The sequence below is a fragment of the Blennius ocellaris genome (genome assembly GCF_963422515.1).
Source record: "Blennius ocellaris genome assembly, chromosome: 2".
NCBI lineage: Eukaryota > Metazoa > Chordata > Actinopteri > Blenniiformes > Blenniidae > Blennius > Blennius ocellaris.
The window spans coordinates 10,556,410-10,570,175 of NC_137651.1; the positions used below are offsets into that span (position 1 = coordinate 10,556,410).

The window sequence follows — 13,766 nt, forward strand, 5'->3', positions numbered from 1 at the left end:
ACACACACACACACACACACACACACACACACACACACACACAAATGCCCCAAGCGATGGCCCTCACCACTGTCACCGTGCAGCCACATCTACAGACAGAGAGAGAGAGAGAGAGAGCGAGAGAGAGAGAGAGAGAGAGAGAGAGAGAGAGAGAGAGAGAGAGAGAGAGAGAGAGAGAGTGTCACCAGTCTAAGCATTAAGGCTGGTCCATCTGGGACGTCGTACAAGCGCCAAACAGACAGACTCCGTTGGCCAACAGGTCCAACCACTGGATGACTATGCAACCCTAATTAAATCCAGCCTAATTCAGACTAATCTTGACCAAAAAAAATGTATTCTATAATCAAACATTGTTAGCAGAAGGCACGGGGATGCCGTGGTGAGCGTTATTGCATTACAGCAACAATAATTCCGGTTCAAATCTGCTGGTTCACTGTCTAGTGTACAGTATGAAGGTTTCATGTTCTCCCAATAATAAGATTTTTTTTTCTTTTTTTGTTGAGGTACTTCAAATTTTCCTTTCATTTCCAAAACACTGTGCATGTCAAGCTTGTAAAATAACCTGAATCTGTCCACGTTGCCACCGCAAACATCTCATTACCGTTCCACGATGTACTGTGCTTTTTATTCTCTTGAGCTTCAAAATGTAATGTAAAGAATTTGAAGAAACTCACTTGTCTAAGTTTTTTTTTTTTTGACAGTGGTTGCTGTGGCATAATGTTTATTCCTTGTTGATTAATCCTGTTGTCTTTTGTGATTCAGTATTTATTGCATTTTTTTTCCCATTTGACTTTCACAGACATGGACATTCTCATGGACAAAGACTTCAGCGTGAGTCATAACAGCAGCCATGAAATTGGACAAGAAAAGCTTGAAGACATCAAAGGACTGAACCACAGCTTGGATTCGTTTATCGGCATGGAGGTTCTCCAGAGATTCAAACCTCTGTTCTTGCCACTCTACAGCATCATAGTGGTCGTAGCTGTTGTTGGAAACCTATTCCTGTTGGCCTGCATCTTGGCTGACAAGAAACTTCACAACGCCACAAACATTTTCATTGGTAATCTAGCAGCTGGCGACCTGCTGATGTGTTTGAGTTGTGTTCCACTGACTGTATCTTATGCCTTTGACAGCCATGGCTGGGCTTTTGGAAGACCCCTCTGTCATTTGGTCCCCTTGCTTCAATGTGCCACAGTGTTTGCGTCAGTGCTTTCGCTCACTGCCATTGCGGTGGACCGCTACGTCGTAGTAGGTAAAATACCAAAATGTTTTGTAATGATTAACAGCTAATGACAAGCTCATGTACACTCAGTATATTTGCAATATTTTACAATTGTCCACATAATAATGCTAATAACATGCCGAGGGAAATTTATATTTTTGTTCTATCACAGTGGTTTTCACAGTGTGGGGCGGGCATTCACTATGAAAACGACTCTCAAAATGATGTAGTACATATTCTCAGCCTTTAGGTGGTGTTGTGGCTCTGCCTCAGAGATACATTAAAAACAGAGAAGACAATATAGGGGTGGAATCATCGTTTTCAGCAAATGTGCATCTTGCCATCCACACGTCAATGCCGTATTAAAATTTCTCCACTCTGGAACTTGTTCTGAAAGCGACCTGGTTTTCAGGCTCCTAAAACGCAGTGCCGTGTGGATGATCGGCCCGAAACAATGCAGTTACATGAAATGATGTTGTCGTGTGAATAGGGCCAAATCACATAAAAACCTATTGAGTTTATTGAAACATGTTTTTAGAACAGAATTCTTTGTGCAACAGATTTGACTCAAAAGATTTTATCCCTTTTGGATCTCAACACTTTTTTTTTTTTTAGAAAACATTAGTAAATCTGGCATTTGAGTTGTGAATGTTGGGGACCAATTGGGTGCTATATGGGGGGGGGGGGGGGGGGGGGGGGGGGGTGCTGTCCTCACTTTTTAAACACCGGTGGTCTGTAATAAAATGTAATTTATGTAAGATTTCAAGACTGCTTTTTTTTCCCCCTCACTTCTCCCAGCTCACCCAATCCGGAGGAGAATCTCTGTCTGGGGTTGTGGTGCAGTGACTCTGGGCATCTGGCTTTTATCTTTGGCCCTGGCGGCACCGCCCTCTCTCTACACACGTTATCTGGACCTGCGACCCACCGGCATTGACCTGGTCGTGTGTGAGGAATTCTGGCCTAACAGTGGAAACCTGCGGCTGCTTTACTCTTGCTTCATTCTCATAGCCACCTACATGATCCCGCTGCTGTCAGTCAGTGTATCCTACTGTGGCATCACCATTAGCCTGAAACGCTATTCGGTACCCGGAGAGCCATCCAACAGTCAGCAGCGCTGGAGTCAGAGGAGGAAAAAGACCTTTTTGCTGCTGGTGGCCTCAGTGCTCGCCTTTGCCTTGTGCTGGCTTCCTCTTCAGGTGACTGGTTTTCAATCTTTTATTTTCTTGGAAAAGGCTTCCGAGTGCCACAAAGTGGCACTCGGAAGCCTGCACACTCCCTCTCTGATCTCTGTTTTACCAACATGAGGCCAACTACTGGCAGACGCCTGCACTATAGCCCCCAAAAACAACGACAAAAATGAGAGCCTTCTAAAACAAATATTAAATGGTTTCCCAGGCCTACTCTGAATTCTGAAAAAGTACTATCTCATTACACATTTTTTTTTAAGAGGACCAAATCTATTGTGATGACCTGAGACCAGGTAAAGCCTTGCTCCCCCCCATAATCTCTAATGCACCCAAGGAAGACATCTAGACCCGAGACTAGAAACCAGCATACTCGATCGGGGTGGACAACCTTCAGCTCACGAGAAACACGCAGCTTTTTGCCTGTCAGTGTGCAGCTTTGACCCATTAACGGGGGTATAAATGACCAGAAAAACAAGGAAAAATGTCTCTGTTAGGAATCAAACCCTAGACCTTAGTGTGAAGGACACTACCACTAGATCATTAGTGAATCGATGAGGGTCATTATTCTCACAAGGGTTGTGTAACTACGTCATACAGTTTCAGAAAAAGAGGTGAGTGAGTGTAACCCTTAAATGTAACAGACGGAAGTGTAGCGAGCGAGAGAGACAAGAGGTGTTGTACTGCACATGAGAGGACATGAGTTGTCCTGCAATGCAATTTCAAATACAGAAAAATAGCAGGTAGAAATATCGAGCGTCAAGTGAAAGTAGCAGAACACAGGACATTTCTTGTAGAGTGGGAAAGGGACTTCTCTTTGTGTGTGTGTGTGTGTGAGAGAGAGAGAGAGAGAGAGAGAGAGAGAGAGAGAGAGAGAGAGAGAGAGAGAGAGAGAGAGGAGGGGTAGTATAGGACTGTGGGTATTATTTGTGTGAGATAAATATATATGGCAAAAAAAAAAAATATTGTCATTTTGTGTTTGTCTGAGAGAGGAAGTTCAAGTGTAAGTCCATGTGTGTATGATGTGGCTCGTTGTAGTACCAGGGTCATTTTTGTGGCTCTTGGTCTCTGACTGGTTGGCCAGTACTCGGCTATCCCCTTCTCATCTTCAACATATAGTGTCCCTTAACATCAAGTTCACATTCTTCTATAGATAACTATTGGGAAATTATGAAATCAGTGAAGCGACACAAACATGACACTTTAATTGCCCATGAGATTATTGCATTTCATGCATCATCTATCAAGACAGCGCATCATCATTTTAATGCAACTGGGGGAAAAATGTGTTGACAATGAGCCATGCAAATGGCCATGATATTTGAATTTCCTCATCTCATTAATTGAAGGAGAGTGGAGAGTTCATGATGTGGTGTTATTGTACAAACAAGCAGACAGAGCAAAGTACTGTACTTAGCACCTTAAGTGCCATTCTAGTTTTAGTTTTATTGCACTTTTTTAATCCTCAGAGGGAAAATTCCTTCCTAAATTGACCAATCAGTAGCAGCCACTCAGAGCAGCGTTCAGGGGGAGCCTGAGGGTCTTGCTCAGACACACACACACACACACACACACACACACACACACACACACACACACACACACACACACACACACACACACACACACACACACACACACACACACACACACACACACACACAAATGCCCCAAGCGATGGCCCTCACCACTGTCACCGTGCAGCCACATCAAGTGACTCTCACATGAAAATAGCAGAAAACCAAAAACCTTTGAAAATTTTATTTTTTACTAGCACCATATTTGTTACAATTAGTAAAATGTTCAAATGGTAGTTTATATGTTTCACATTTGGAGCCATTGTAGTGACCTAGTTGTTTGCTCTGTTGCTATAAGAGGTATTTGTGTTAGGCTTCACACTTATTTCAGTACATACTGCGAATTTAACTGGTCCCTCGATGTGATTGTAAGTCTCTCACTGCAGTTGCCTGGCATACTGTGCAGAATACACCCTGCTCATTTCTAAGTCTTGAACATATTGTTGTTGTTTTTATCAGAAATTCTGCTAAAAGTAAGTTTAACATTCTTTTAATGTTTTTATGCAGGTGCTGAACCTGTTGCTGGATTTGGACCCAAACTTTCATATCATAGGAAAACGCTACATAAATGTTCTACAGGTCTGCTGTCATTTAGTGGCCATGAGCTCTGCGTGCTACAACCCCTTCATATACGCCTCGCTGCACAGCAAGGTGCGCATGCACCTGAAGGGCTACCTCTGTCCATGCCGCAACCATGAGAGTGGAATGGTGGAGAGGGCAACATCCAGACCTGGACTGTGACACCACTGTTAATATCTGAAGTGAGGATACAAGACAATGATATATATATCTATTTGACTCATCCATGCTCTTTCAGCTTTTTGTGACACAAATACATTTTTCTTGTCTCCAGTTTCACCAGAGGGAAGCTCTAAAAGAAGTTATCTTTAACCAAACACCCAAAGAAGGAAATCCAGTCCAGGCTGTATAATGCTTGTTGTAGTGCTGAAGAAAACAGATTTTTTTTTTGTTTCCATCTGGATTTTGGTGCTGTTCTTGAACGGAGGAGCTGCTGGAGAAGACACTAAGCAGATCCTGCCGCTTTAAAAAGGCAAGCCAAGGCATAAACAGAAGCTTCTGGCTTAAGATGTCTCTCGCAGACTTATGCACGAGGCTGACACGAGGGGCGGTTTCAGTGGTTACAGCATTTGGTTCTATATAAACGCTAAACACTTGGAGGAACTGACCGAACGCTGAACTCCTCACAGCTGACAAGAGTACAGGCCGAGAGGAGGAAACGTGCAGAAGATATTTGTTTTAGTTTGTCCTAATGGAAGTCTGTGTTTCAAAATCTAATTATCTAAGTCAATTATGTCTATGTTGTAGTACATCATCCAAATGATGTGAATTATATTGAAATACATATTTGTTGCTATTTATAGTGATATAACAAAGTAGGGTTACAACGTGGCTTTATAATCGAATGTTTCATTCGTGCAATAGAAATGTTTGTTTGTACTTGTGTTTGTCTTATGTACAAAGCTTTAATGGCATCATCCAACTGCTTTAGTTATCACTTGTTTAATGCTAAGTTAATAAAGGTGTCACTTCATTAATAGTCATTGCTTTCGTCCTGTCTTGAAAACAAGACTGACCCAACAATTGACTTAATATTCACAGCACGGAAAATAAAGTCATCCATAACCATCAATGTGTGGCTGCCAATCTGACTGAGCTCTAGTTAAGTGTGATTAATAATATCAAGTCAGTTTTTGAGAATGTGCTCTTAAAACTCACTGGGGATTTGACTAATGTGTCCTAAATTGTACATAAGCAGCATTAATTCTGTTACTTATTGTTGAGAGTTTCAGTTTTAACTGACGCTTCTTTTCATGATAAAGAAGTGGAGATTAAAAGTCTTGTTTATTGGATTAAAATACACATTTCAAGAAAAGCCCAATAAGTTGCAGTACGTATAAAAGAACAGACCCATTTGACTTGACTAATATGTGTGTGTTGATTTTTACTCTCTGTGGATCCCAAAAGAACTTATTTGTGATCTTTGAGGCGAAATTCCTCAGGAAGTCAAACATCAATGAATATTTGAGACTGTACAAGTGTTTAGAGTATGAGTTGGGAGCTTCACTTGGATTTCAAAATCAATAATTTGATGTGTTTCAATCAGGACTCCTGTGAAATATCTTTCCACAAAATGAAAATGATTCAGCAGAAGGCAATGATGTGCCAACCACAAAAATGGTAGTTCCTTCCACCCCCTGATGAATTCCATTCTGACTGTATCACTCTGAATGGCATGTGTGTCCAGTATCCAATCAACCTATAGGAAAATACCCAAAATACATTCTGTTTGCTTTTGTTGCTCATTGGCAAAAACACTGTGGCTTTCATTCCAGCAGGCAAACCCCGGCTCCACAGCCAGTGTTGATAATGCCAGTTGTCATCTTCAAACGATCAGATCATTATGTTGTTTGTTTCCAGGGAGCCTGAAGTAAACCTTGTGACTGTATTTAGCTCTAAACTGCAGGAGGTTTGTCTTGAAGCTCTCCCCTAAAAGGTCTGTGGTCCTTTTACTTTTCGCCACTCTGTAGTTCTGAAGACGAATTTCAAATCCTCCCCACAATGCTTTGTGCCCCACACACAATAGGGCCAAATTGTTGTACTGTGTTTAGAAAAACTGCAATTTTGTCACTGTGCAGGAGCAAGTTGTGATGCAGCCAGCAGTAATCTGCAAACAATGTGATGTGAACATTTCCCCTCAACTGGATTTGGATCCACAGTGTGCTAACATAAGTGAGCAGTACAACAACTGTTGTTACAATTTGATACAAATATCACTAGATGTACATTGCTGTCTGAATTTGTCCTGCCAACCTTCTTCTGTTTCACAACTTTCATCATAGCAACCTGTTGAAATATGTGTAATGGATCTTTTTTGTTGTTGATAATGTGTTGTAAAAACTTATTGCCAACCAGGCTGAGTGTCAGTGTTGGTGTCAGTGTCGGTGTCAGTGCGCCTGCAGGACAGTGTGTCAGGAAGTGTGGTCAGCAACACCGGGACCCCTCAGGGGACTGTCCTCTCTCCTTTCTTCTTCTCCTTCTACACCATGGACTTCAGTTACAGCACAGACATCTCTCCAGAGGTTCTCAGATGACTGCAGTAGTTGGACGTATCAGCGGGGTTGACTTGGTGTGAGCAGAACCATCTGGTGGTGGACTTGGGGAGGAACTGGGTGCCTAACCCTCCCCCACCCCAAAGAGGGGCCTACACCGCCTCTATTTACTGAGGTCGTTCAACATCTGCCTCACTATGCAGCAGGTGTTCTATGACTCTGTGGTGGCGAGTGCTATCCTCTTTGCTGTTGCATGCTGGGGCAGCAGGCTGAGGGTGGCCGACACCATCAGGCTCAACGATCTCATTAGAAAGACTGCCGACATGGTGGGGGTGGAGATGGACTCTGTACAGGTGGTCTCAGAGAGGAGGATCAGGTCCAAACTGAGGTCCAGTGTGAGCAATGATTCTCACCCTCCATGATGTCCTGGTCAGCAGCAGGAGCATCTTCAGCGACAGACTCATTCCATCTAAGTGCCCAACAGAGCGCCACAGGAGATCTTTCATTCCTGTGGCAATAAGAACCATAAGTCCTCCTTGTAAATAGTGTGTGATGTATTGCGTGTTAAACTCACGCTGCTCTGCTCCATCATCACTTCTGAGCTTTGTATATATGGGTCGTTAATTACTTAATTACTACTTAATTACTTATTTGACTTTACTTAAATTATCCATTTCCTTCTATGTGGTGCTATGTCAAAGAATTTCCTCCAGGGATTAATAAAGTGATTCTGATACAGATTCTGATTTATATCTTTATTCACTTGACAAAAACACAATTTTAATTATTCTTTTATTAGGTGGGTGCAACAGCATTTGCACTGCATATTGCCAGCATAAGAGTGATTACTCGTCATTAAAAAAATTGACCACTCAGGAAAAATCTTTCTTTTTTTTGTGGCAGAGTGATGACATTGTGTGTGTAAACTTCAATCATGGAGTATTATTCCTCTTGCTCTTAGAGCCTGCTGTCATGACAAGCCTGTCATAAATGTACACGTGCATTCAAACACAATAAGCTGTTAAAATGTAACAAATATCTATACTGTCAAATTCATATGCAACTAATTTATTCCTGAAGTTTAAAAAAATCACCTTTTTTAGAGGTTACTTTGTTACATAGTTACTCTATGCTTTTTTTTTTTTTTTTTAGTGCAATCTTCAGTCAGCTTGGCTGTTAGTGAGAACATAACCCTGATATTAGTGTCTTCACAATGAAATGTATTTGCTGCTTTGAGAGAATACATTAGTTGACCTTCGTAAGAGCTATTTCCTCTTACCCACTTGTTGGTTGTTTGTATTATATCAGCTGCTTTGTTGTCATCAGTTTATAAATCCTTTGCTAGACTGGTGATTCATGCATCATCACGGCCATCAACGAACATGTGCAGTCGAAAACATTGGTTTAACCCTCAAGTTTAACTTTAACATTTAACTCAAACACACCAAAATGTATGTGCAGCATATGGACCAACATTTCATACCTTACTGTGGAAATGTGTGAGCTAAAAGCATTCTTCAACATAACTTAAGTTATTTGGATGAACTTTTAACCAGTTCAACTTCATAAACTTCATTTTTCACAGTGAAAATTCAGACCCACTGAATGACCTTGTGTTTTGAGTAACAGCAGGTTGCTAAAGTAATGCAAAGTAATGCAATAAAGGGTAAAACAGAGTAGACAAACTAGATTAATGTTTTGAGTTGCTTTTATAACATCATTTCCATGACTGAGTTCCATGACAATTGCTGTCCAGTTACATATTTTAATAAATCACTCAGCGACTCATGCAAGTCAATTAAATTGCTTAATTGTCATTGTAAAAATCTTATATTATGTTTTTGAGTTTCATGAATGTCGATGAGAGAAATAGAAAAAAAGTCTATCCAGTTTTGGATTTGGCTGTTGTGTACATAGTAGACACACGTATGTGTCAAAGCTTGGAGATGTATGAAGAACCAGGCGATGACTTTGTGCTTGTGTATAAAATGGTATGTTCAGTTCTTAGTTCTTTTCCTGAATTGAAACCGTGGGTACAGAAAGTGGTACATTTGTTTTAGCGTGCACACATAATGAGCCCTGAGAGGTCTCAGATGGCAAAACATGAGCTGTGCAGAAAAGCATTCAATCAATTATTCTGTCTGGAAGTCATGATAATTTCATAAAACTTTAGAGTTAATGTTAGTTTTAGGACATTTTATTGGAATTGCGGCAACTTTCCAATTTATTTTCAACAATCTGACTTTCTACTAGTTTGGGTTCCAGGAATGGATATAGTCCCGGCTCGACAGTGTGCAAATCCCAATAACTCATAATGACACACATTCACATCTACCATGAATTTAGCATCTGTGTTTTCTTTGGGATGGACTTGAGAGTTTTAACTCCAAGCTTTTGCAATGTGGGGTTCGTGTCACTTCAGCTTCAACATCAGAATTGGATGAGCTACGTGGGCACCTTGACAGTAATTTGTATGTTTATGTAGAGACAAATAGAAGCAAATAAATGCTGCAGTCTCAATCCAGATTTTGTCACATATTGCAACACATACAACATTTCTGCAATGTATTAGAACAGTGGGTCACATACACTTGCCAGACAAAATATTATATTCACCTTATTACTAATAGGTTGGAGCCCTATACACAATCAGAACTGCCTTCATTCTTGTTGGCATACATTCAGCAAGGAGCTGAAAATGTTCCTTTAAGTGCAGGTTGACATGCTACCGGTGCAGATTAAGCGGCTGAACATTAATGACATGGATCTTCAATTCCACTGCCTCCCAAAGGTGTTCTGGTGACTAGAGAAGTGTTTCAAGTCCAGTGAACTTATCATCAATTAAAAAACAAGAGGTTTGAGGTAGTTGGAGCTCCTTGACATGGTGTGGTATCTGTTAGAGGATGGCACACTGCTGACAGCGGGAACAATAGAAAGGTAATAAAACAGCATGGGGGAGGACGGCAACCCTGAGGACCACAACCCCCAGGTTGGGGACCAATAGAAACTATGAAGTGACTGCAGGGCTCCTCGCTTCCAACCACTCATTGGTCGAACCCGACCCGGACACTGCAAATGTCCGAAATTCAAACTCTGTGAAACCCCCTTTCAACTGACTGCTCATCACTTCTCATCCTGACTACCGAGCGAGCACAAAGTGGACCACAGAATCAAACCGAGGTTCAGCCCGCTGGACGAGCAGAACACAATTTGGATACTTTTTCTCTTTTCCTTTTCCCTTTTTTTGGGGGGATCCTGGGAACAAGACGCAAAGCTGCGTCTCCCCCCAGTGATTCATTACTTTCAGCAATCTATTACTTACAGTAATTTAAATGCTAATAACCAGCCATAAATCACAACAATGTTTCCAAGTTGTTTCTGCAAACTTCAGACCCGAGCATCTAAATGTAACAGACTAGCAGACATCGAGACCATCAGTCTTCTATTATCTAATTTCAATGTGCATGAATTGTACTCCGTGTTTCACCAACTGATCACCAGGTTGAATATTTCATGTGTTCTGAGACAGTCAAAACATGGTCTTCCGTAACAAGATGTTATTGCTCAAAGAAATGCGGCTCACTGATTGTTTTTCTTTTCATTCTCTGTAAACCGTTGAGATAGTTGTGAATGAAAATCACAGTAAAATACTAGTTTCTGAAATACTCAGACACCTGACACCAACAACTATACTATGATTACATCACCTTGATTTGACTTGAGAAGGTCTCCATGCTTGAATACATTGACTTGGTGCCATTTGGTTGGCTGCTTAGCTATTAGCATAGACAAGTATTTGAACTTTTATATCTGGTATAGTGGCTTGTGACTAAATTAGCTTCATGCATTTTAAAGGAGTACTTTTCTGAAAATTGTCTGATTTGACTAATTACATCATACATCTGTGTGGAGGAGGATGCATATTCTACTATGTTTGCTGATTTCCTCTCACAGTTCAACAGATGGTATGTGAATTACAGCATCTAATTTGGTGTAAATGGGTCCTAGTCTATGCCTTTCTCTCTGTGTCTGCACTCTGATGGATTGGGAATTAGTCCAGAGCTGTATGCCCTTTTCCAGCTGCTTGGATCAGCTTCAGCCACTGACCCTCCGGTGAGCAATGCAGTGCGCAGTGTAGAATATGGATGGATGACGCCTTGTTCCCCCCCAAAAATTCAAAATAAAGTCTTTTCAATGCCATTTAAAAAGTCATTTAAAATGGGAGCTAAATAGCTCAGGGAACGAAGGACGTCTGAAGGATCCCCTTACACTAGCAAGTAAAAGAAACGCTTGAAAGGTATTCAATAAAAGAAAAATGTGCATAAAATTATGTCAAAGATATTACAAGAATTTAGTTTCCACATTAAATGAATTCTTTGTTGACCCCGCTTGGCAATCAACTCAGTGTTCATGTCAAATTTAAGCTGTGAGTCAATCACAGTGCCAAGATATTTGTAGAAGCCAACAATTTCAATCTTTTGTTGTGAATTATGCTTTCTTGTGGCATGTCATTGTTCTATCTAAAATCAATGATTTGCTCCTTGCTATATTTAATTCCAATGTTAACTTCACCCCATTTCGCAAGCAGTATAGAAGATGGATGAATGCTCAACTTGAGGGTTACATATATTCAGAAAATATACTGTATACTCTGAAATTTTTAATAATCCCAATATTTCACATTAGTCTTGGTGGATTTAAACAAGAACAGCCCCAGTCACACTATTGAATCTTGAATTTGTCCCTTTGGCTTTGACAGACGGAGACATCTTTACTTTTTCACTTCTTTATACATCTTAAATTTACCCATAAGTGGAACTTTAAATGTTCATCCACTGTGAAATACTAACATCTAAGTGCTTGGTCTTGTTTCTAAACACAAGAAGTGGTTCATTGGTTCCCACTCATCCATAGCCACTTTTTCTTTGGAGTCTCACAAGTCTTAGTCTTCTGTTCCTTTTGTATTAAACTCTGTTATAAAGCATGGATTTTCAATCTCTTGGTGAAGAAAGTTGGATGAATTGATCCTCTGGTGGCGTGTGGTCACTTTTGTAGCCAGTGCTGCTTCAGATAAAATTGATCCAATTTCCACAAAGTGTTTTAGACTCTCCCCTCAGAAATCGTGAATCTCGTCATGATTTGATGCTGAGAAAGCTCCTCTTTGCTGAGAATAACAATCTGACTTCTGAAGCTTTCACTTAGTAGAGGTATTACCATCAGGCAGAGCCATACAGCGAGCAATGATCTGCAGGCAACTTGAGGCACAACCAACTATTACCGATTCAGAAAAGCTGCCTTTTGAATTTCTTGATCAAACCTTTGGAGCATCAATCAGATCCACTTAAAACGCAATTTTGCACTGCTACAGAAGGAGAAATATCAACCAAATACATCTAAGTTATCACAAGAAACCCAACAAATATATGAGTAAGATGTGATTTTTGTTTTCATTATTCTTTCCGTCAGTTGTATCAGCGGTGTACACCCTGTACAGGACACAAATGTATAAGACGATTCCCAGTCACCAGGTAAGTGCAAACCTGTTGTTTGTACTGTAGAAGGAAACAAAAGTACCTATGAACTGTATGTATTATGTATTTGAAGTATTCCTAACAGAGTTAGGTGGCTGATTGAATTTACATTTAGAATTTTCAGACATCTTTAAATAAATTGAAACTTTGTAATTGTTCATTAGTTAGTTCAGACAAGATCAATGACGTGGAAACACAAACAGGAAACACACGTTAACTAAAGTAAAGACTAACCCAGAAACTGTCTCCAACCTCCTAATAAAAGTCAGCTGACCACCAAATCTTCACATTACAATAGTAACAAAGTACTTGTACTATGTATTTGACCTACTTCTGGTCAAGTGGATGATAAGAAAAAGCACAAAGTTCAGCAACTTTTGTATATAGGATGTCACTGTCATAAATACAAAACAAAGTTCAAGACTTGTCTTACCTGTTGTTTGTGAGTTATCAATTGTAATAAACCTGTGTGGATTTGCATCTCTTGCAAACATTGATGCCTCAGAAATTAAGGACCAATTGAGTTGATTATCCAGATTTGTTGCCTCACTGAAGAAGTGGCAGGAGAACGGCAACTCACAAATAACATGACGTAATAAACAGTGATTGTTTGTCATAATAGAGGAAGTGAAAAGTTGATTCCTAATGAGGCTGTTGCGTTCATATCACAATATGTGACTGAACTAAAAATAATGTCTTTAAATAGCTTGCTTCCTGTATGTACTTCGATTTACCCTGCATTATAGAACTATGAGTCATGACAGCTAATCAATGAAACTGTATTGATCTCCCAGAGTCCGGCTGCAGCCTGACTTCACTCATTAAAAGCTGAGTCTAGAGAAAATGGAAGTTTAATATTGTGGACCTGATACCGCAGGGTGGCGGAGTGCAACTTTGATTTTATAGCTGACTGCACTTTAACATTTTTAGACATGCACTCAAACCGCATTTTCCACTCATGTGTCTTCAAATGTTTCAAAATCAGACTTCTGTGGGGAAATAGCAGGGTGACGAAAAGGCATGTTAAGAAAGGCTACTTCCAGTCTTTGTTCCCTCTCAAAAAGCTGATTTAATCTTTAATCTAAAGACAGAGCATGAGCACTAAATATACATTATTTTATTATTCTCTAGCTACACATAAAATTAAAAAAAATTAAAAAAGCCTGCCTTTAGAGTCATGT

The 13,766-nt window shown here is 40.3% G+C and overlaps 1 protein-coding gene across 1 annotated transcript; it reads left to right on the forward strand.

Moving 5' to 3' along the window:
• Positions 1–801: 801 nt before the first annotated feature.
• Positions 802–4,724, forward strand: LOC308137345 (prolactin-releasing peptide receptor; the record flags this gene model as incomplete). The annotated part of the gene is made up of 3 exons (XM_080505997.1): positions 802–1,252; positions 2,021–2,418; positions 4,491–4,724. 3 exons carry the CDS (start codon positions 802–804, stop codon positions 4,722–4,724), a joined length of 1,083 nt encoding a protein of 360 aa, XP_080362123.1.
• Between the last annotated feature and the right edge of the window lie 9,042 nt (positions 4,725–13,766).